Raw genomic sequence first — 24,205 nt, 5'->3', positions numbered from 1 at the left:
TCCGGTAACAGTCTGTTGCTTCTACCGCGACCTCTCCGCCAGGCCCTAGCTTTTTGAAGGGATGACCCCGTGGCGGGTATCGGCGCAGGGTGTCGTCCTACCTAATGGGCCACCATAATGGCTGCCAACTTGGGGATGGAAACCCGAGAAGGTTCTCATGTTATGTTTTTTTCACCCATAAGGCATTGCTGAGTGAATTGAAAATTCAGTGCGATAGATATGGGCTGAGAATAAGTATAAATAAAATAGAGGTTATGCCGTTCTCCAGGAAAAGAAAGGTTAATCTTAACATTAAAATAGGAGGGCAAAAACTAGAGCAGGCGGAGCAGTTTACGTATCTCGGAAGTTTTTTTGGATCAAAATGGTCAAAGTAGTAGGGACATAGGATGAAGAATATGCCTTCGGCGAAGAAATTTTCACAAGGTGGTGGGAATTGATGACAGTGAGAAACGACGACAAGGAAAGCCTCCCAAAACTTGTAAAAGGAGCGTGGTTTTGTGTGGCGTGGAAACATGGTCATTAAAACATAATGATGGGCGCAGATTGAAAGCTTTTCAAATGTGGGTGTGGAGAAGGATGGAGAATGTGAAGTGGCCAGAAAGGTAAACAAATGATGAGGTACCACGTACGGTGGAGGAGGAGAAGAGAGTGTGGGGAGAAATCATAAGGAGGCAGAGAAGATGGATGCAGGACATACTGATCGGCAGTGTTATGAAGACTGTGATAGAGGGGAGAATGTTGGGCAACGAGGAAAGGGCTGGAACAGGATAGGGATGCTGGACGGAATGAAAGGAAGAAGGACGCACACGGAGATGAAGAGGGGTTTGTTGTAGAGTGTGATGTGGGGTAGTGTTTTGTTAAGAAAGGCAAAAGGAAATGATATTTATTTTGTAGTTGTGTCCACCTTTAACCGGTAGATTGTCTATAAAAAACTCAGGACTCTTCGGTGGGAAAGGAAATCACGGGGGTTATTCTTTAGGATGTCATAATCATACATGATCTACATAAGCGTAAAAAAGGTAGGAATTTGGACGGTCCCTGATAGCTAACTTGCACTTCACATCGCGCGACCTTCCTCTTGTTTACTGTGCGATATTTACTTTATATTCAAAATGCGTACACGTGTCATTAGGTGTAATTTTATTTATTATTTCATGTTATAACATTTTTATAAATGCACTTCATTATACACACTAACGGCTTTAATATTGGCGATATTTTATAACATTAAAAGTTTTACCAGCTAATATTGCTATTGAGAGGCAGAAATAGTTTGCCATAACCTTCGTTGGGAATGTTCTATCTGGCACGGGAAAGACCTGGTCATTAAGGGAAGCGAGATTGGATACAGAAGAAATGCGTTTTTGACGACAGCTTGGATGCGGGTACAAGTTGGATTTCGACAGGAAAAGCAATCGTGAAATTATTAAAAGAAATTGAAGAAACTATTAGAGACATGCAGCTTTACATGCATAGTTTCAGACACGAGAGTATTCCTCGGAGCATCGTGGTGTCGGGGAAAAAGATCGAAGGGACTACCATTAAGCAAATACCTTTAGTATGGATAAAGTCAGGTAATGGTCACGTTGGACTTTCATTAATAAATTTCCAGTTAAATCAGAAATATATCGGCTTGTAAATGACGATTTCGTGAGGAACGGAAGCATCGTGAAACAAAACGGCGAATAGGTCGGGAACAAAACGACTTTGGAATATCATTTTCGAATCACAGCTTACGGTGGCCTAATACCTACGTTGTTGAATGCGCGGAAGAGGGCTGGGCTATTACCTTCTTGCGTTACCAGCGCTTCAAATCTGGGAGAGAACAAAGCCAATTTAAAAATTGATCGTAATCCGAAAACTCGCAAAAGGTACGGCTGCCAACGGGTTTCTGGGATTCCGGGCGCGCACCCAGTCCAACGTGTCACCAGGAGGCGCCATCTCTGGTGAATGGCGGCGTGTGCATCCAGTTCCAGAGGGAGAGCTCAATAGTTAAGGCGAATGATTTTTACACTCTGAAATTGTTGCATTGAAATGCACGTTAGCGGATGACTCCGTAAAAAGTTACTGTTGCGGCATCTCCCGCAGTTTCTTTGGAAAAAAGAAACAGAATCATCGGGAAGGACGATTTCCGTGAACGGTACTGTCAACCATTGAGAGAAACTGAAAGAATTACCGGAAGGAAGATAGGTATTGGGGCCCCTGAGATATTGTGCATAGAGATAATACTAACCTGGAGCAAAAAAGATGAGAGAGCTGCGAAAATCGATATTCCACGGTCAGAGCCAATCCATGAAACGTCTATATGAATAAGAGGCGAATGTACTTGAATGCACATGGTGGGAAGTGTGATGTGATGAACTGACCTAAAGTGACAAGAAGTTTATTCGCCGGTTGAAAATTGAATGCATAGTAAATAGTTATAATTTTCATAAACTCAATGTGCCTGAAACTAAAAATGGTTGTCATGTTAGCTACGTTATTTTCCTTTCTCCAGAACTTTCAGGAAAACCTCAGGTTTCAAGGATTAAGGTGAGTTTCTTTATAAAAGCATCTTAGGCTAATGTAAACCGTCTTTAATGCCCATACTACTCGCCTAACTCCCTCTGGAACTCCCAGTGAATAGGTGTTCTACTTTTCCTCCACACATGAACTTTTATCTTCGCCTTCCTCTTTCTTGAAAGTCTCATGGACTTTGTTTTACTATGTTTACTTTCTTTCTATTTTATTGACATAATTTCTACTACTCTAGGACGATGGGGGTAATAATACATTTTCAACATCACTGCCAAAGAGACGTCCTTTCAATTAATGCAATAAATTTAATCCGTAATTCAACCTTTGCTCCATGGTTCTCAGCCTAGCTCCTCTAACATTTTGGATATGCCACTCCGTGTATCATGACAACGTTGAACAAATCTTTCTCCTCTAAACTGCATGCGATTCAATTTGGTAAAAAATCCAACCTCATGAGGATTCCACATAATAGCAGGAGATTCTAAATTAAGCTAACCAGCAAAAATAAGCATTTCTTTTTACCTTTTCACCACATCTCCCCTGCATAATAAAACCTCATTTATTGTCAGCTTGTCCACATGTTCCCCGTAGCTGTTTCATCCAGGAGAGGTCATGAGTGAGGGTAATTCCCAAGTATTTAATCGAGTCTACACATTCTATTTTGATGTTCCTGACACAGTAGGCGTTCTGAAGGGAATTGCTCTTTCTCCAAAAATTCATCACTACGCTCTTTTTTAAGTTTAATTCCTATTTTCAAGTGTCGCACCAGCCTTGTGTAGCATTTAGGTCATCTGGTGAGGCTTTCCTCAGAATTACAGATATCTCAGTAAACCACTGCATCATAGGCAAATAAATGCAACTTATTATTAACTACGAAGCTAATGTCGTTAATCTAAAGAAAAAATGAAATAGGTCTCATAATACTTCCCTGAAGAACACCTGAAGTGGCTTTTAGTTCATTAGACTTAATACCATCTATGACTACTGTTAGTACCCGACCATTCAAGAAGTCTTTAATCCAGCCCAGAATTTTTTTAGCTATTCAATAGACTTCTGGCTTTGTGAGTAGTTTACTATAATCTAGACTGACTATATAACATGATATTCCTTTAAGCTGTTAAGTATTTTTAAGAAGGTCAACCCTTCACAGCTTTAGGAAATATTATTTACTATGATCAGTCTAAAAAGAGGCCGTAAAAGCTCAAATAGTCATTTCTACTATGATCTGCTTTGATGAAGGCTTTCTTAATACCTAGAAAAACCATCTACTGGAACTTCACTCTCTCATGAACCAAAAACATCTCGAACAAAAAGCCCAACTTGTTTTTTGCAGAATCTACCCTTTTGGAAACCGTGCCGGGTTTCATCACTTCACTATCGAGGTGCCTCATCATAGAAATAACAATTATATGTTCAATAACCTAGCATAATATGGATGTGAAGGAAGTAGGTCTGTAATTACTTCAATCCTCCCAGTCTTCATTTTTAAATATACATATTACAATAGCCGTTTTCCAATAATGGGAACCTTGTGATCTACTATGGACTACTTAAATGTGATACTTCTACTGGTATCACTATGTGGACGACATCATCTGCAGTTAGACTGGGTGTATAAGACAACTGGATGGTTTACTCAATCTTTTAAATGCCCAACACCCCAAAATTAAGTTCACCATGGAAATCAAATCCGGGAAAGAGTTAAACTTTCTTGACCTTTCCATATCTATCATAGATGATAAACATAGTTTTGGAATATACAGGAAACCATGTTTCAGTGATGTGATCATCCCAGCTGATTCCTGCCACCCTACGAGCCAGAAACTCAGTCTTCCATTCAATGATACACCGACTTGTTAATTTACCCCTAACATTAAAACATTTCAACCATGAGTTGGACACCATAAAATCAATAGCAGTATCCAATGGCTGTAGTGTAAATATTGTCACCAATCTCTTAAAGAAAAAATTAAAATTTAAAACTATTTCACACTTAAGCTCCCTTAGTCCAATGCAAGAAAAGCCCAAAAAGTGGTGTCGTCTATTGTTTGTGGGTGATCTTTCTAATAAGATTGCCTGAAAATGTAATAAAAGAAAATTCACCACCTCATTTCATAATCTGCATACTCTCGGAACAATCCCTTCCCTGATATGTCCTTCTTAAAATCATTTATCCCTCAACCTACCTCTATCCCTTCAATGTCTCCTTCCCAATTAACCCTTCTTTATTCTTCCCTCCTTCCTAAAACCCGGACACCAGCTACCTGCCACCATTCTCCAAAGTAATGACCACAAATGCATATCCCCCTCTTATTTCCTCTCCATTTCTTTAGTTTCCCTGTGTTTTCCATATTTACCCTCTTTGTCCCCACCGACCTCACTTCTCAATCTTTTCTTTCCCCCCATTCCTGAAACAGGGATAAGTATGATGTATCACATGCTGAATCTTGTCTTGTACCTGAAGATGGTTAGATGAACTGAAACGTGTGGTATGTTACATATAAATCTGTGAAAAAGTGCAAAATTGGTATTTTGTCATAAGCTGAAAATAGCTTTTTCAGTGTATTTCTCCTCAGCAAATCCAAACAATAGATATGATATTAACTTATATTTAGGATGATAAATTTTATAATTAGGACGGGAGCCACTATTTGACCATAGGTTGGAATACAATTAAAATTTACTGCTTAAATTTGAGGCAGGTTACTTACCCGAAATTTTTACTGACATAAGACCCTGACTAACTTTAGCAAATGGCAACATGTACATAAAATTGGAGAGATAGTAGAAAGAATAGATTTAAAATGTCACTTAGTCAAAGGAGTGGGTAGAAAAGGAGAATTACATTAAACAAAGAACCATTAATAAAGATGGGGCATTGTATAAGGATGCTAAAAAATGGGTCACCAAAACCTTAATTTGAAGCATGCCTGTGTATGCTGCAGAAACTCGGTAATTGGAGCAGGACAATGGAAGTGTATAATGGAGGGTTGCTGATGACTAAGTTTTAGTCAGCCAAAGGGTTGCAAATATTTCTGAACTTATAGTAAAGTCAATACGATAAGTGTGGAATTAGAATAACGTAAAAAAGCAAGAGGCTATGGGGTTTCAAATTAGAGGAAATCTAACTAAAATATTGGAATTGCTCATTAGCTGTGCAATGGTGGTCCCAGAAGTACCCAACCCAACAAAGAAAACACAAAATTTTCACAAAAAAATGTATTTATTTTTCAACATAATCTTCTTTCAGCTCTATACACTTTTCCCAGCTTGTTCAATAAGTTTGTAAGTAAGTAACCCTTTTTATAATAAGAACTGTCTTGCTCCTCAAAATAGCCATTAACTACCGACTACATTACTTCTTCACAGTTAGAAAATCCTTGACAACAAGCCATCTTTTCAAGTTTGCGAACAGAAAATTATCCAAGTGGGTTAAATTGGCAAAAAGGGTGCATGAGGTAGCAATTCAAAGTTTAATTCATGAATTTGGCCTTTGCAATATCGGATTTGTAAGCTGATGCATTGTCTTGATAAAAAATCACTTTCGCCTTAGCCAAATGCAGCCGCTTTTGCTTGATTTCTTCACTCAAACATTGCAATGAGTTCACATAATACTCGCTGTTGATAGTTTTTCCTTTTTCAAGAGAGTCAATGAAAATTATCCCACGCGCATCCGAAAACAAAGCCTGCAGATGAAATGGTCTTTGCCTTCTTTGGAGTCGGTTCTCCCTCCAGTGTTTTTATTGTTCTATTGTGTCTGGTGTGAAGTAATGGGCGCATGTTTCATCCATGGTTACGAAATGGTGCAAAATTTCTGCTTGGTTCAATTGAATCATCTTTACGACAATGGTTTTACTCAAGTGTAAGCAAACATGGCACCCATCTTTCACACAGCTTTCTCATGTCCAAATTTTCAGTTAATATGCGATGCAGAGCACTTTTCAAAATTCCTACTATATCTCCTAGCTCATTCACTTTCAGTTGACAATCATCCAGCATCACTTAGTGGATTTTCTTCACCATTTCAGGAGTCGTCACCTCATTTGGTCGACCAACATGATGCTCATCTTGACAGCTCGTATGGCATCGTTTAAACTCTGCTACCCAATATTTTACTGTTGTAAACAAAGGAGCAGACTCAACCCAGAGTAGAAGTTCAGCGTTTACATAGGTTGTCATTCTGGCCATTTGTGCCAGTTCAGCTTTTATATTGGTTGGGCTGAGGTGTTTCAAATAAAAGTATTGTATCAAATAACAATGACCAATTTTCTCCATTTTTACAAATTCATGGAAAACAAACTGGTACTAGGTGAAACTGACCAAAATGGCCAAAGTAGTAGGAACATAAGGAAAAGAATTGCATTAGGCCAAGAAGCTTTCACAAGGAAAGAATGGATGACAGGGACGTTGAGCAATGATATTAAGAAAGGTTTTGTTAAAACTTTGATATGAAATGTGGTTTTTTTCGACACACAGCTGTAGTCATTGAGGAAAAATCACATGCATATATTGGTGATTTTAGAAAATTACAGGTAAAATTTGATGGAAAAGGTGAGATGAATAGAAAGGAAAACAAATGAGGAAGTAAACAAGGGTATCACTTTAAATTAATTATTACTAAGAAATGACCAGATATTTGGATAAAAATCATTCTACAAATTAATTGATCCTTATGTACCTAGTCTCCCTCCCCGGACTACAACCTTGACGTGGTGGAAGGGCTTGTGCGTTCCGATGACCCCTAGAGCTGTGATGGCGGGAGTAATAAAAATTGCTCCTGGTAGGGTCACCCATGCCAGATAGGTCGAAGGTTAGGAGCCAGACGAAAGGTAGTCCACGCAGCGTCCGTTCCTCAGTGAGGCGGCTGCAACGGCGTCTGACCCCCGTGGGGCGGCCAGTAAGTAATGAAGTCACATTAAAAACACTATTGAGGAAGGCAACGGGAAACCACCTAAATTATCATTCCCAAGATAAATATGATGGTTATACATGGAAAATGCCAGGTGACTCAGAAAGGTATCAGCTAGATTATATCCTGGTTAGACACAGGTTTATGAACAGTGTGATAAATTCGCACAGTTTCCCGGGAGCGGATGCGGACTCTGACCACAATTTAGTTGTTGTGAAATGTAGCATCCGTTTCAAAAAGATAAGGCAGGTGTTAGAAAATGGTATGTAGAAGCATTAAATGGATTAAAAAGGAAGGAGTACCAACAGGTGGTAGAGGAAATCATGGAGGATGGTAAAAAGCTAAGTACTATTGAAGAAAAAAGTGAAAGTATCAAGAAAGGGTTATGGAAAGCCACAAAAGACACTATTGGAACCATTAATTCCAAAAAGGACTAGGGAACAATGGATCACGGGTGAGATGATTACAAAGATGGATGAGAGAAGATGAGAGAGATTGGAAAAATGTAAATACAGAGTTAGGCAAAATGAAGTACAAAGAATTAAACAATAAATTGAGGCTGGCAACAAATAAAGCAAAAGAAACTTGGTGGAAGACGCAGTGCAAGGATATGGAAAGTCTGCAGAGGAAAGGTGAAATTGGTGCACTGTATAGTAAAGTTAAATCTTTATCGGGAAGTAAGAAAGGGAGATCTATGCTAACAGTTAAGACATAAGGCAGGTAAGGTAATAGTTGACGCAGGAAAGATCCAAGAGAGATGGAAGGAATATATAGAAGAACTGTATAGTAAAGAACTTAGACCAACAAAGTTAGACATTGAAAAGGAACATGACGAGAAGAAGATAACTTAGGTCCAGGCATACTCGACGATGAGATAGAAAGGGCATTAAGGGAATAGAAAGGGCATTATGAAACTAAATAACACGTGGGGGTGGATAACATTCCCACGGAACTATTGAAATGTTTAGGAAAATGTGGGAGGAAGAGGTTATATGCGCTCATTCGCTGTATTTATGAGGAAGGAATGTGGCCGGAAGACTTTGTGAGATCAGTTTTAGTTCCTATTCCGAAAAAGGTAAAGGCTACATCATGTGAGGACTACAGGACAATACGTTTGATATCCCACTAAAGTTGCTCTCAGGATCATAAACAAAAGGATAGAGAGTAGGGCAAATGTTTACTTAGGGGATGATCAGTTTGGGTTTATGAAGGGGAGAGGTACGCGTGATGCCATTGCAGTAATGAGATTATTAATTGAGAGGAATATAGAATACAACCAGGAGGTATTTGCCTGTTTCGTAGATTTTGAAAAAGCGTTTGATAGAGTGAATTGGGAAAAACTAATGAGTATATTGCAGAAAATAGGAATAGATTGAAGGGATAGGAGGCTAATCTGCGACCTGTACCTGTCTCAGACTGCTCAGGTGCGGGTGGGAAACGATGAGTCCGGTTGGGCAGTGTTAGGAAGAGGTGTAAGGCAGGGTTGCCCATTATCACCGTTGCTGTTCAACCTGTATGCAGAGGAAATGATTAAAGAGGCATGGGAAGAACTGGAGGTAGGAATGAAAGTGGGTGGGGAATCAATAAAATCAGTTAGGTTTGCTGATTACCAAGCTTTAGTTTGTCAGTCAGCCAAGGGGTTGCAAGCATTGCTTAGTGAATTGGAAATTCAGTGCGACAGGTATGGGATGAGAATCAATATTAATAAAACAACGGTTATGCGGTTTTTTAGAAAAAAAAATGCTAAGCTAATCATTAAAAATGGAGGGCAAAAACCGGAGCAGGTAGAACATTTTACGTATCTCGGAAGTGTTTTGGACGAACACGGTCAAAGAAGTAGGGACGTGAGGAGAAGAATTGCGCTAGGCAAAGAGGCTTTCACAAGGAGGAGGGAGTTGATGACAGGGACGTTGAGTAATGATGTTAAGAAAAGACTCGTAAAAACTTTGATATGGAGCGTAGCTATGTACAGTGCGGAAACGTGGTCATGGAAGCAGGAAGATAGACGTAGATTGGAGGCTTTTGAAATGTGGGTTTGGAGAAGAATGGAAAAGGTGAAATGGACAGAGAAGAAAACAAATGAGGAAGTACTTGTTATGGTGGGCGAAGAGAGGGGTTTGTTGGGAGCAATCCTGTGGAGGCAGGAAAAGTGGATGAAGGGGGTATTGACCGGCAGTGGGATGTTGAAGACTGTAATAGAGGGGAGAATGTTAGGCAAACGAGGAAAGGGAAGGAACAGGATAGGGATGTTGGACAGGATGAAGGGAGGAAGAAAGTACTCGGAGATGAAGAGGGGTCTGATGTAGAGTAGGATACTGGATTTTATATTTTGTTAGGAATCACAAAATATTTATTTAGTAGCCGTGTCCATCCAATAACCTACCTTAACCAGTAGATTACCTTATAATAATAATAATGTACCTAGTGCCGTAAATAACAGCTATTAACGTTGATTTGCCTTGTTTCAGGAAGCCATTTATTGAAGCAACTTGAAATTTGGAGAAGATAGGGGCTTATAATGTGATTAATTTCCTTCATTTGAAAGGTTTCAAAGAGTAGGAGTAGATTGGAGGAATAAGCAACTAATCAGCGATTTATATGTCACAGACCGCTCAGGTGTGAGTGGGGGATGACAAGTCTGGATGGGCAGAATTAGGACGAGTAAGACAGGGTGTGAAAGTATTAAGTGTAAGAGTGTATTCAGAGCATTTTGATTGGCAATGGAATACTGAAGAGGTAGGGCTTAGGGGTGGGGGCAACATGATCAATCTTTAACATTAGAGTAATATTAACAATAAGTTGGAAATATATAGATTAAATATAAATTAGGAATTTTTACTAAAAAAATCATACAGCTTAATAATATAAAATGAACCAAAGAAAACTTAAAAATCAATAATATTAATAATCAAGAATAAATATTGATGTACAGGTACATACTTCCATAAACACACTATTTAATAATACCTGTACAAGAATGTGACATATATAATAGTCCCAATTCCAAAACTCTTATCAAAGGCCATTAGGTCAAAAAATTAAATCATTATTGACCATGTTTATTGATTCCCTACAAGGGTGTTACAAAGACTGGATAACATCCACTAACAGGCAAATTTTTCACATCTAATTTAGGAGCAATTATCACAGCAAGTCTATGTTCCCTCATAGCTACAACTACCCATTCCATATCAGGCCTGATTAGCTTCATATCAACATCTCCCACCCTTCCCAGTAACCTCTTTGCTAACTTAAATAAATCACTCTGTGTTATTTCTGTTCTACTTGTAGGCTTTGGTTTTACAAGGGTAAGCTTTGTATGAGGGACACTTTGTGTATAGCTAAGGTTATCCAGAGTAAGTGCATTTATCCACTCCCTTTCATTAAATGACGGTTGCAGCCATTTATCCATGAACATTTCTTTGACAATTCTATCATTAAAACATTTCTTGAATTCTTCTACATCATCATTACCATTCCTCAGATATTCAACAGCATATGAGAGAAATTGTGGAAATTTCTTTACATCATACAATTTCTGCAGCTCCAAAATTTTTCCCCCGGGTCCCTCAAATATGCATCTATCATTTACTCTTACATCATCTGGTTGGCTGACTTCAAAATGCTTACACATTTCTTCAGGAGTTTCATAGGTTTTTAAATTTTTGCACAACCCAGACACACGGAACACCACTTGCATATCTGAAGCATTACCATTTATCCAGTATTTTAATTCATTAATTATTTTATGAATAGTTTCATCAAAAACATTAATACTAGTATATAATTCCATTGACATTAATTGAGGAATTTCCTGTGCTCTAGCCATATCTTGTGCCACAGTGGAAACTATATCATAATCCACATGCACTAATTGCCTATATTTCTGTAATGGAGAATTATCATTAAGAACATATTTTCTGACATTGAACAATAAGTCCTTTAAATCAAGCTTGCTCTTTAAAATATTTAGCTCTATGTACTCCACAGCCTTTTCACTATAATCGCTTAAGTGATTATAAATGAGAATATTTTGAATCTTCTTCATCCTTGACATGGGATTTTCACTCCCTACTGATGAGGTAACCATCTTTAACATGTTCTGATACACAATCACATCAGATTGTGGCGTACCAAATTTTACTTTGCCGACTGTGATGGTAAACAGTAGTGCATCCTCAGCCAATCCCATCCAATTTCCAAATGCTTCACCGCTTTTTAGGCCATCTCCATGTTTGTAACAGTCATAAAGTTCAGAGGCATGAGAGATGCCAGTATATGCATTGCTAATTCCAGACACTATACAAATGGCTGTATTATAGGGTTTCAGGAATTCCAAATCACATGCAGGTACAGCTAGAATTGCCGTAATCTTTGCAATATATTTTAGGGCTTTATGGCCAGCCTTCAACATACTGCACGCAGGGGAATGCCTTTTCTCTAACTTCAGCTTTTGACTACTCCTTCCTTCACTAGTATTTTCAATTTCATAAACCCCATTTTCAGGAAATTTCATCAGGCACTTGGGCAGGTGATTATTTGAGAGGAAATCTATCCAACTCTCATATAAACGACCCTCAATATCATAAAAAACTTCATTTTCTTTCCGTTTTATACAAACGACAGGCACCGAGAAAAACTTTGAATCGGTTGAACAATTTACCACAATCATGCGGTAGAACAAAGTGCCTGATTGTGCAGCTTTTTTAGAAATCAGCGCAGCTTGTTTTGGCGGCATAAAATTACTAAGAATTTTGGCAAAATAGCACAATTGATCGGGCTTAAGTACATCATATTTTCTGCCTTCTTGAAGTTGGAAATGTCTCTTTTGCATCATGTCTGCATATTTGTCAAAGTCTTCCTCAGAGTCCATCTTTTCAATGCTGGAATCCCACTGTAAAGACAAAATAAAGTGAATCCAACACCAGCAGTAAGAAAACCAAAAGCCAATGATAGTGACTATCACACTGAAAACTCTTATAACACATGTGAAGCTATCTCCTATGAATCATGCATAAACCTATGAAAAATTAGCACCAGTATTATCAGTCACTTATTTTAAGCTACTTCCAATTTTGCAATTCTTTCCATGTTATTATTCCATGATAAAGTTATTTTTTATTTCTCCTTGAAAGTTGGTTTTCATTATCAAAGGTAGCAACATCCCCCTCCCACCTTCAAATCTCCTCAGTGGAGTAATTAAATGGAAATTATCAGAAACTGCAGATTTAAAAATTACCGCAAATTTTAAGGTCATCATTTCAACAAATCAAATGACTTTATAACTTGAAAGCAAGTAAGGAATAGGCAGAATCCAGAGGACTTCATTCAAGCGGTCAAGTCAAGATAACATAGAGATAAATCAGCATTGAAAGATAAGATACAAACTCTCACTTTGTGAGCATCATCTTTACCACAAATAATAATGAAAGAGCAAGGGCCATTTGCCCATGGAAAAATTTTCATCATAAAAAGTTTTTAGTTTCCTACAAACCTACTTCACTTTTCTGCATAATCACCATTCACTTCTATGTCCTTTTCATAATGCTGCACCAGATTCCAAACAGTCGCTAGATGCTAAGACAAGTCATCTCTGTCTTGTCAAGAGTGGTACAAAATTGATAATTCTAGCTATTCTTGTTGGTAGCCGCCTTGACGACTATTTGTGATATCTGAGCTCTTCTGTGACAACCTTATACAAGCCCATTAAGAGCGTTGCCCCCAAGGAGAGGAAATATATCAGGCAGAGCACTTATTTCAATAAGATGGCAGTTCTTGTTCCACTTGTTGAAAGATTTCATCGGCCTGGGTACTAGGCCTAACGAGGGTGGTCCCAGAAGTAACCGACCCAACAAAGAAAACACAAAAATTTTGGAAGAAATGTATTTATTTTTCAACATAATTTCCTTTCAGCTCTATACACTTTAACCAGCGATGTTCAATAAGTTCGATACCCTTTTTATAATAAAAACTGTCTTGCTCCTCAAAATAGCCATTAACTACCGACATCACTTATTCAAGGTTGGAAAATCTTTGACCACCTAGCCATTTTTTCAAGTTTGCGAACAGAAAATAATCCAAGGGGGTTAAATCTGGCAAAAAGGGTGCATGAGGTAGCAATTCAAACTTTAATTAAAAAACTTTGACCTTTGCAATATCGAATTTGTGAGCTAGTGCGCTTAAGTCTTGATAAAACAACACTTTCTCCTTAGCCAAATGCGACTCCTTTTGCTTGATTTCTTTGCTCAAATGTCACAATAAGTTCACATAATACTCGCCGTTGATAGTTTTTCTTTTTCAAGATAGTCAATGAAAATCATCTCATGCGCATCCCAAAAACCCGAAGCCATGACCTTGCCTGCAGATGAAATAATCTTCGCGATCTTTAGAGGCGGTTCTCCCTTTTGACTCGATTGTTCTTTCATCTCGGGTGTGAAGTAATGGACCCATGTTTCATCCATGGTTATGAAACAGCACAGAAATTCTGCTTGGTTGCTGTGAAACTTTGCTGAACACTCAATTGAAACATCTTCACGACACTGGTTTTGCTCGAGTGTGAGCAAACGCGGCACCCATCTTTCACACAGCTTTCTCATGTCCAAATTTTTAGTTAATATACAATGTAACACACTTTTTGAAATGCCTACTATATCTGCTAGCTCACGCACTTTCAGTCGACGATAATCCAATATCACTTTGTGGATTTTCTTCAGCATTTCTGGAGTCATCACCTCATTTGGTCGACCAATGCAATGCTCGTCGTGACAGCTTTTACGGCCTCGTTTAAACTCTGCTACCCAATACTTTTATGCTGTAAACTAAGGAGCAAACTCACCGAGAGTAGCATCCAGTTCAGCTTCTATATTGGTTGGGCAGAGGCCTTTCAAATAAAAGTATTGTATCACATAAAGATGACCAATTTTCTTCAGTTTCACAAATTCACTATTGATGGCTGCCTAACAAATACTAAACAACATAGCATCTTCAAACTTCAAACATATGCTTTATAGATTACATACTTTCTCAGACAGTGATATTTTTTTAAAAAGTACCGCCATCTCAAGGTCAGGCTGGGTACTTATGGGACCACCCTCGTACACTCTACTCTTCCTCATGTACATTTGTTCGGCCATTTTTTAAGTTGTCCAACCTTTGTCTAACCATTGTCTAACTTTTCCTTCACTTTTTATTGTGGATCTATAAATGAGACAACTCGTGATGAATTTGGCCGGCTGATGATCCTTTTGCATACACAAATGCCTGTAGACACTTCACAACTGGCATGAGTAATGATTTTTGCATTGTAATCTGCTTTTCATCAACAAGAAAATGACTACTGAATAAAAACAATAACTTTGAGTGCCTCTAGAAGCAGTCAATAGATGGCACTGCATGCACACAACTTTGGTCTGACAGGTTATATTTTCAATATAAGAAAATGGCCTTTACTCAAGCAGATAGATTGAGTCCTATGTAAGTTAGAAAACCAATCATGCTTGATAGAAACTCAGACAAGGTGATGGTTTTGGGTGATGATGAGGACTTTTTTGGGATACCTGTATACATGGAATCGTCTACAGATGGTACTTGCAAAAAGGAAAAAAAATAACTGGAGTATAATATGTGTAGTTACTGCACCAGTTGAGTAAAGAAATCAAAAATTAAAAAAGCCCCATTTGGCAAAGAAAAAAATTCTGTTCCATCTGGAAGGGTGCAAACCTGCACTGTATTGATGGCTTAAATTATGGAATAAAAGTTCGAATGTTACAACATCCACTGTATTCAACAGATTTGGCCCCCAATGACTTTATTTAATTTCCAGACTTGAAAAAATGGCTGTGAAAAACTATTCGGGTCAAATGAGTGAGTTATCATGAACAGAGAAACATATTATGAGGACCTTCTGAAATCCAACTTCTTGGATGGCTCAAAAAAGCTAGAGAAATGCTGAGAAAAGAGCAACAAGCTCAAAGGAAATAATGTTGAAAAATAAAAAAATATACCCAAAATAATTCGTTATTCTTTTCTTCCTCAATGACTTCATGAGCAATCCACATGTCTAGAGAAGCTCATTAATTTACAATGAGGCAAACAAGATCAACATAACATTCAATATCTCTTGAAATTGAATTGTCTAAATATTTAAAAATGTGTGTGTGCTTCAGGCAAATTCTATTTGTGCCCAATAAAATTTCAGTGGTTTTACAATGGATTTTGATTGCATCTGTCATTCATATTATGGATTCAGCCCAGTTTCCCAGGTTAGGGTTACCCAGGAGCTTCCAAGGAAACCATACATGGCACAGGGAACAGATGTGGCCTCCCCTCCCTTGATGAGTGAATTTAACATGCCGCTGGGCTTAGTATTCGGTGAACTCTACCACCACACATCAGACTAACCTTTGGGTTAACAACTGTGTTCATACGAGGGTCATCCGGAAAGTAGTACCCGTTCGTGCCGCATGAAGTGCTGACGACGCGAGTAGCCGCTGGACGAGGTCAGATAGCTTCAGTGGCTTGTCTGCCTTCTCTGAGCCAAGTTGCGTGACGCTAGCATTGCCTGTGTTGTTTCTGTGATTGTTTACAATGTTTAAAAAAATTGAGAACGCCGCCAGTTGTGAAGTGAGGGCAGTGATTAAATTCCTCAATGCAAGAAACGTTCGCCCATGTGATATTCATCGCCAATTAAAGGAGGTGTATGGAGACAATGTAATGGACGAGTCGTCTGTTCAGCGGTGGTGTCGCAACTTCAACATGGGGAGGGGGAACACACACGACGATGAGCGTTCGGGGAGACCGTCTGCATTACAGACCAACTGGTGAGCTCAGTTGACGAATTCGTGAGGAACGATCGGCGCGTCACAATTGATGACATCTGTGAGCATTTTCCCAATGTTTCTCGAACAATTGTTCATGAAATTGTTAAATACCATCTGCATTATGCAAAAATTTGTGCAAGATGGGTCCCTCGCGTATCTCAATGAGCTGGCGGCGAAGGACTATGCAGCAGGAATACAGAAACTTGTCACACGTTATGACAAATGCCTTAATTTGCTTGGAGATTATGTTGAGAAGTAGTTTAAAGTATCCTCTTTCAAATAAAATTTTTTATGTTTGTTAATATTTACTTTTGTCTTTTTATTTCACGAACGGGTACTACTTTCCGGATGACCCTCGTAGATTACATGAACGTGAAAGCACTGTCATTAAGAAAGAAGGAAAAATCTATGCAAAAAACCAAAGATAAGCCATGAAAATAACTAACTGAACCAGGGAAGACAAGACAGAGGAAAGGAATATTTATAGTAACTAATGCATATGATAACGACTTTATGCCAGCAAACTTAGACTTAGAAAGAAAATATGATGAGAGGAGGGTAGCTTTCGTCCCAGCTCACTCAACGGTGATGCAGAAAGGGTATAAAAGGAATTGAAATCAAGTAAAGCAGTGGGGATAGACAACATTCCCACGGAAGTAAATTAAGGGCTTAGGTAAATGAGGGAGGCAAAACTTTTAAGGACTACGTCATAGCCTTTATGAGGGATGAATTTAGTCAGCACATTTTATCAAATCAGTGTTTATTCCTACACAAAAAAAGGGAAAGGCAACCAAATGAACATGCAGCTGAAGATTACCAATAATAGGATCGAATTCAAGGCAAATGATTACATAGGGGATGATCAGTCTGGGTGCAGGAAGGGGAGAGCAATTTGTGATGCCACAGCTGTAATTAAGTCAATAATTGAGAGGACTATAGAACGGTATTGATGGCATGGAGGCATACGGTCTTCATTGAAGCAAGAAGATAGATGTATATTGGAGACTTTTGAAATTTGGGTGTGGAGAAGGATGAAAAAAGAGAAATGGACATAAAAGATAATAAATGAGTAAATGTGAAGGGAATGTTGAGGGAAATCTTAAGGAGGCACAAAAGATGAACCAAGATTATTGTGAAACGGAATGGAAGGTGAAGACTGTGAGAGAGGGGAGAAAATGAGGCAAAATAGATAGGGAAAGGAACAGCACTTGCATACTGGATAAAATGAAAGGAGGAAGGAAGTATGTGAATTTGAAGAGTGACTTACTGCAGTGTCTGAAGTTAGGTTGTGTTTGGTCAAGATAGGCAAGGTATCATTGTATAGGCTCTCTCCATTTAAGATCTAGCTTAATCAGCAGACCACCAAATAATAGTAATAATGACAAAATGCTGAAAGGGACAACTGAAATTGCTTCCACAGGCAATTTCCTATTTTTTTTGGTTTTGCTGCTCAAAATATATAAGAAGGTTGTCCAGAAAGTAACACACGTTTTGAAATAAAATATCACCCTAGTGACAAGACAATGTTTCATTATAAACATTTGAAAGGCACATTCTTGAACTATTTTTATACATAGTCACTATTCAAACTGAGGCATTTGTCATAAATTTTTCAGTGGTATCTCGATCCCTACTTGAGTTGCTTTGTGGAGGGCACTTTGAGTGAGTACGCCATCCGTCAGATGGGACGTTAAGCTGTGGACCCCTTGGCGCCTTTCGTAAAGAGTAGGCTAATGCCGATGCCGGGTTTCTCTCCACCCTTCATCCTTTCTTGTCAATCCCCTACGGTGCAAATGACCTCAGCAGTCGGTTGCCTCCCCTAAATACTACTACCATTTGTCATAATGATACTAAAGCTTTCCCATTCAGTCTCTGAGTAAATCAGCTACCTTCACAAGGCTGGGCCGACCACTGTGGTTCTTGTCGTGAACATTGGTGCTGTGAAATTTTTAAGCTGAATGCACAACTGCCTCACTCTGCCTTCACTTATTCCATCTCCATATACTTAGCAAAGTTGACTATGAATTCCAACTGGCTTGTGGTTTTTTGCCAGTAAAAACCTAATCACAGATCGCACTTCACAACTGGTGGGATTTTATAATGAAGAGCACATTTTAACAGTTTGCAGAGAGCAAAGTAAAAAAACCACAGTCTGCGCACTACCACAGCAGGATTTGTACTGAGTGTCGGGACATTTAGACACCAACATGGTAGCTCTAGCCCTACTCACCGCCATGCTAGACCAGAACGTAAGTCAATTTCTGGACAGCCCCCGTACATTTACTTAGGCATCATGAAGGAAGTTATGATTGACCATTTTGCCATTAATATTATCCCATTATCATCCTCAATAATACATCACATGAATATGATTTATCATTAGTGTTAATCTACTGCTAAGGGTGGTTTTGGATGAACAACCGCCAGACACTACACAGAAGAGTAAAACGATAACTCCTGTGCTCTCCCACTAAATGCAATCTGAAATCCCACAACACAATAAGCCTATCTTCAATTTTACAAACTTCCTTCCACTGCTCACTCTATTCAATAAGCCTATCCAATTCCTACCCCTCTCTCATTTGCCAATATGCCTACTGAATTCCTAGCCCTCTATCAATTGCTTATGTCCTCCCCTCTATCACAGTCTTCAACATTCAACTGCCAAACAAACTACTCTGCAACCAACTTTCCTCTCTCCTCATGATTTCTCCCAGCAATCCCCTCCTTACTATAATACTCACAATACCTAGCACCAACTCATTTGTTTTCTTTTCTGTCCTCTTTACCTTCTCCATCCTCCTCCAGACCCACATTTCAAATGCCTCCAATTTATGCCTATCATCCTGCATTAATACTACTTATAATAATACTACTGCATAATTACTATGCTTCTACACCATACAAAACCGTGCTCCATATCGAAGTTTTGATGAGCCTTTTTTTAACATCCTTACACAAATTCAATGCCATTAATTCCCTCCTCCTTATGATTGCTTCTTTACCTAATAAAATTCTTCTCTTTTTGTCCCTATTATATTTTTGGTCCAAAACATTTAAGAGCTACATTGACTGTTCCACCAGCTCGAATTTTAGCCCTACTATATAAATATTTATATTAACCTTTCTCTTTCCAGAAAACCACATTAACCTTTATTTGTTTACATTTATTTTCATCCTATCACTATCACAATGACTTTTCCATTAACTCAGAAGAGTTTACAACCCATCGGCTAACTAAAAAACTAAGGATTGATCATCTACAAGCCTGATTTTATGAATTCCCCACTGACTTTCATTTCTACCTCCCGTTCTTCCCATGCCTCTTTTACCATATCCTCTGCACATCTGCATATAAGCACGGGATAATGGAAACCCATCTTACTCCTCTCCTAACACTGCTCATCAGACTCTCAGACACACATGTCACGGATAATTCTCCTATCCCTCCAACTTACTCCTATTTTCTGCAACACATTCATTAATTTTTCCCAATTTACTCGATCAAATGTCTTTTCCAAATCGGCAAAAGAGGCAAATACGTTCTGATGGAATTCTATGTTCCTCTCTATTAGTGATCTCATTCCTGGAATGGCATCGCATATGCAACTCCCATTCCTGAACCCAAACCGATCATCCCCGAAGTAATCATTTTCCTTACTCTCCATCCTTTTGTTGATGATCCTGAGAACAACTTTAGCTGCGTGGGAAATTTAACTTATTGTTCTGTAGTCCTCACATGATGTAGCCTTTACCTTTCTCGGAATAGTAACTAACACTGATCTCGCAAAGTCTTCCAGCCAGATTCCTCTCTCATAAATGATACGAATTACTCCATTAAGACCCTTCCTCGTGCCTGTTCTTAAAAGTTTAAGCAGTTCTGCAGGAAGGTTGACTACCCCCACCACCTCATTTGATTTCAATTTTCTCAATGCTTTTCTGACTCACCAGCGAGTAAGCCTGGACCTATCCTAGCCTCATCTGCATCAAATTCTCTTTTTACGCTTGATCTTGCCAGCCTAATGTCTTTAACATAGAGTTCTCCAATATATTCCTTCAATCTCTCTCTCTTGATCTTTTCTGCTTCAACTAATATTTTTCCTGACTTATATCTGATTGATAACACAGATTTTCTCTTCTTGCTTCTTGACAGGGTTTTAACCTAACTATTTAGAGCACCAATTTCACCCTTCCTCTGCAAACTTTTCATATCCTTCCACTGCATCTCCCTCCATGCTTATTTTTTATATTTATTACTCATCTGAACATATTATTTCACTCTTTGTACTTCCTTCTACCTAACCCTGTATTTATATTACTCTATTTGCTTCTATTGTGTAGCTTTCTCATTATCTTGGTCATAATCCAAGGTTCCCTTGTTCTTGGAAAGGAATCGATTCCATGAAGTTACGCCGGAAAACCATCAATTGTTTCTTGTACTTTTTGTATTTACAGTTCCTAAATTTTCTTAAGTGGCTTTTGATAATACTTTTTAAATACACGAGGTCTGTCCAATAAATATGCAAACTGAGGCCATGAAAACTTTATTTTGCAAAATTTAGAATACATCGATTTTGTCCCCTTCAAAAGTACTTATTGTCCCCATTCCTTGCGTTGCAATATATTCATCTTCTTTTCCACTGGTTAAAGCACCCTTGGAAGTCCTCGGTTGGAAGGCTTTTTAGTTTTCTCGTTGTTTCTTGCTCTTTCATGTCCACATCTTCCCACTGATGTCCCCTCATCACATTTTTGCATTTTGGGAATAGGGAGAAGTCACAGGGGCTGAGATCTGACGAATAAGGAGAATGAATCATCAAGGATGGTGATTGAATTTTTGGCCAGGAACTGTCAAACAATCAATGCTGAATGTGCAGGTGCATTGTCATGGTGAAGGATACATCCATCATGTTCGGTTAATATAGCGTGCACTGCTGTTTTTCCTAAATTCAGTTCATCAGCTATCATTCGGACAGTTTTTCAACAATCGGTAAGGACAATGGACCATACACAACCAATGTTGCCCTCAACACAGGTGGTTGAAGGTCATCCCAGCCTTGCATCATGGGGCATCTTGTTGGCCATCTTCAAAACAGTTAAACCACTTGAAAAGAGGTTTTCTTCTGAGCATTATCACCGTAAACAGCTGCCAACATTTCAATAATAAGTACCTTGAAAACTTTTGCCGCACCTCACCAAAAAACTTTTTTACATGTGAATATGCAGCCTTGCATTCAAATATAGTAACATGGGGGTTGCAGTAAACCTAGGATTCCTGGGATTTAAATACTGATGATGAATCTCAATAATGGGAAAGACTTCTTAACAACGATGGCAATGCCATATCTGGCATGTTTATGACTTTTACTTTATCTCTTGTTTGATACTGAATGTTTTAAATCTCCTGATGACCCTTCCTTAGGCCACATCGGAGAATGATCACTGTAAACAGTGATTTCATTCTATCCAGCTGTTTTTGCCATTTCAAGGTAAATATGATGGCATCTCTACATAGTTCTTAACAGAAGTCATGTGACAGACATAAGCAGGGAAGATTTTTGGAGTCCCATAATCATTTACATATCTGGTTATTCCTCATAGTGCAACTCTACTTTATTTGCATAGGCACACCAATAGGAATTACATGTCAAGAAGCAATGTAGAAGATAATACATATATTATGAAAACTGCTGTGGAACACGTCTTTCAAAAATCGGGATGGGGTGGTTGGTTCGACTTCCCCTAATAGTTGACTAATTCCACATAATTAAAGAGTATTTATTTCCAATAAGCTGAGTAGTAGCAGTAGTTTTTATGGGAGGCAACCAACAGCTAAGGTCATTTGTGCAATAAGGGATGGATGGGAAAAGAAGGATGGAGAGAAACCCGGCATTGCATCAGCCTACTTTTGTTGAAAGGCCCAAGGGGTCCGCAGTTTAACTTCCCATCCGACGCATGTTGTACTCACTCTAAGTGTTATCCAAAAAGCACCTCAAGTAGATATTGGAATACGACTGAAAAATATTTGTTGCCAGGATTTGAACCCGGGCTCTCTCGCTTGGAAGTTAGCCACTGTACCTTCTCCATCCCCCAATAAGCTGAGTTAGGAATGTAAAACAATGCCTCGTCCATGTACGAAGCGAATGGTACCCACAGCCGCATGAATATTATGGTAGGAATCAACCCCAGCCATACTCTTACAAATGGGCAAAGGATGGATTAGGTAAATTAGAGAGGAAAAAGAGAGAAATAAATAAATAAAAAAATTCAAGTTAAATAAAAATAAAATGATAGAGGGGGTTAGAACAGAAAACAGTTAAAACCAAAATATGATAACAAAAAACGCTATGGCTAAGGTGTACTTATCAAGCACTCAACAGTCAGGGGCTTACGATAGAATTATCTCTGCGACAGAGGCCCACCAATTGCACGTAATAAAATAAAATAAATGCAAATTAATCACACACTCTCTAGCTTGGATATACTATATAGCATTGATCCTTGCTAGTCCCAAGCACTCAAACGCACGTAATAAAATGAACACACACACAGTCAAGAGTACTAATGTCGGAAGAGATTCCACGGTAGACCTGTGAGTGAGTTTTGTAAGGGTTAAGGCATTTACGCATACGCAAGCAAGTTAGTGATTGGCGGGCCACTGGCGCAGAGGAAAACCTCTCGAAAGCCCTGGTTGTGTGAGTGCCTGCGACCAGCAAGGATCAAGGCTATTTAGTATATCCCAGCTAGAGAGTGCGTGATAAATTTTCATTTATTTTATTACGTGCGATTGATGGGCCGCTGGCGCAAAGATCTCTCGTAAGCCCCTGGCTGGTGAGTGCTTGATAAGAGCGAGGGTCAATGCTATCTAGTACACCTTAGCCAGAGCGTTTTTTATCATATTTTGGTTTAATCGGGGTTTGTTCTAACCCCCCTATATCATTTTATTTAATTTGAATTTCTTATTCATTGACTTATTCCTTTTTCCTCTCTACTTTCCCTCACCCATCCTTTGCCCATTTGTAAGAGTACGGCTGGGATTGATTCTTCCCATAATAAATAATTACCTCGTCCAGTTTCGTATACGTACTCGTCGATATGCGGACGAATTTCTGAAGATTAACATTAATCTTAAGTAAGAAAGTCGGGAACGGTTAGGAACGAATCAATTTTCTCTTATCTCCGATACGGACAACTCATACCGATACGTGGAACTGTAACAGGAAACTTTTACTGCTTTAGGCGACTACATTATCACCAGTGTTCGTAATTGGATACCATAAGCTAAAACAAGCATACTAAGTTAAACATAGCTATGAAGTTTCTTAGTTAAGAAAAAGGAGTTTTTTCCCGCGACAGTGGTACAATGCTCTGTGATAAAAACTTTTTGTCCCCGGCGTAACTTTATGGGATTTACCTAACATTTTGAAATGAAATTATTGACTTTGTAATTCCACACAATTTACCAAAAACAGAACGTCGTCATCTTTAGCATTACTGTCATTCACCAAGTATATTCATACAAACTTTACCCTAATCAAATCTAATGACCCAAAGCAATCATTCATATCAGTTCATCGCGTTTAAGATATGTGGCATGATCATCAACAAAATTGGCAAATACTTACCACATTGCTTGCAATTGAAGTATTGCTGATGCTCATTTTCAGGTAGATTACAGGATTTGGAATACTTTGAATAAAACCTCATCCAAGCGGGGAAAGACCGCTAAAATCATACTATGTGCACAAACTACACATCCCAATTTCCACAAAATATCGTGATCAGCAAGGCCCACTCCCTCCTATGTTAATATTTATAACTCTGTTTTCTCTCTGAGCCACGCTCAAAGAGGGAGTTGTTTTCCAATGAAACCATGACGTAGTTACACTCTTGTTGTATTAATACCGCTGGCGTCACATTACCGCGTCGTGGCTCATATTCTTTCTCGTGTAAATTATTTGTA

At 38.7% G+C, this 24,205-nt stretch overlaps 1 protein-coding gene across 2 annotated transcripts; it reads right to left on the bottom strand.

The window, feature by feature from the left end:
* Nucleotides 1–9,968: 9,968 nt before the first annotated feature.
* On the bottom strand, nt 9,969–24,066 carry LOC139688030 (uncharacterized). Of its 2 annotated transcripts, none has more exons than XM_071585433.1 (2): nt 23,868–24,066; nt 9,969–12,320 (listed from the first exon to the last, which is right to left on the bottom strand). In XM_071585433.1, the coding sequence occupies exons 1-2, from the start codon at nt 23,901–23,903 to the stop codon at nt 10,497–10,499; spliced, it is 1,860 nt and encodes a 619-aa protein (XP_071441534.1). In that variant the 5' UTR covers nt 23,904–24,066; the 3' UTR covers nt 9,969–10,496. The 2 variants fall into 2 exon arrangements, 1 of the variants encoding a protein (XP_071441534.1); XR_011700717.1 differs by lacking the exon at nt 9,969–12,320 and adding an exon at nt 20,786–21,034.
* Nucleotides 24,067–24,205: the final 139 nt, after the last annotated feature.

This window comes from Hetaerina americana, unplaced genomic scaffold (genome assembly GCF_022747635.1).
Source record: "Hetaerina americana unplaced genomic scaffold, ioHetAmer1.1.p SCAF_2, whole genome shotgun sequence".
Taxonomy (NCBI): Eukaryota; Metazoa; Arthropoda; class Insecta; order Odonata; family Calopterygidae; genus Hetaerina; species Hetaerina americana.
The sequence above is the reverse complement of the archived record's forward strand: the minus strand, read 5'-3'. Positions and strand labels throughout refer to the sequence as shown.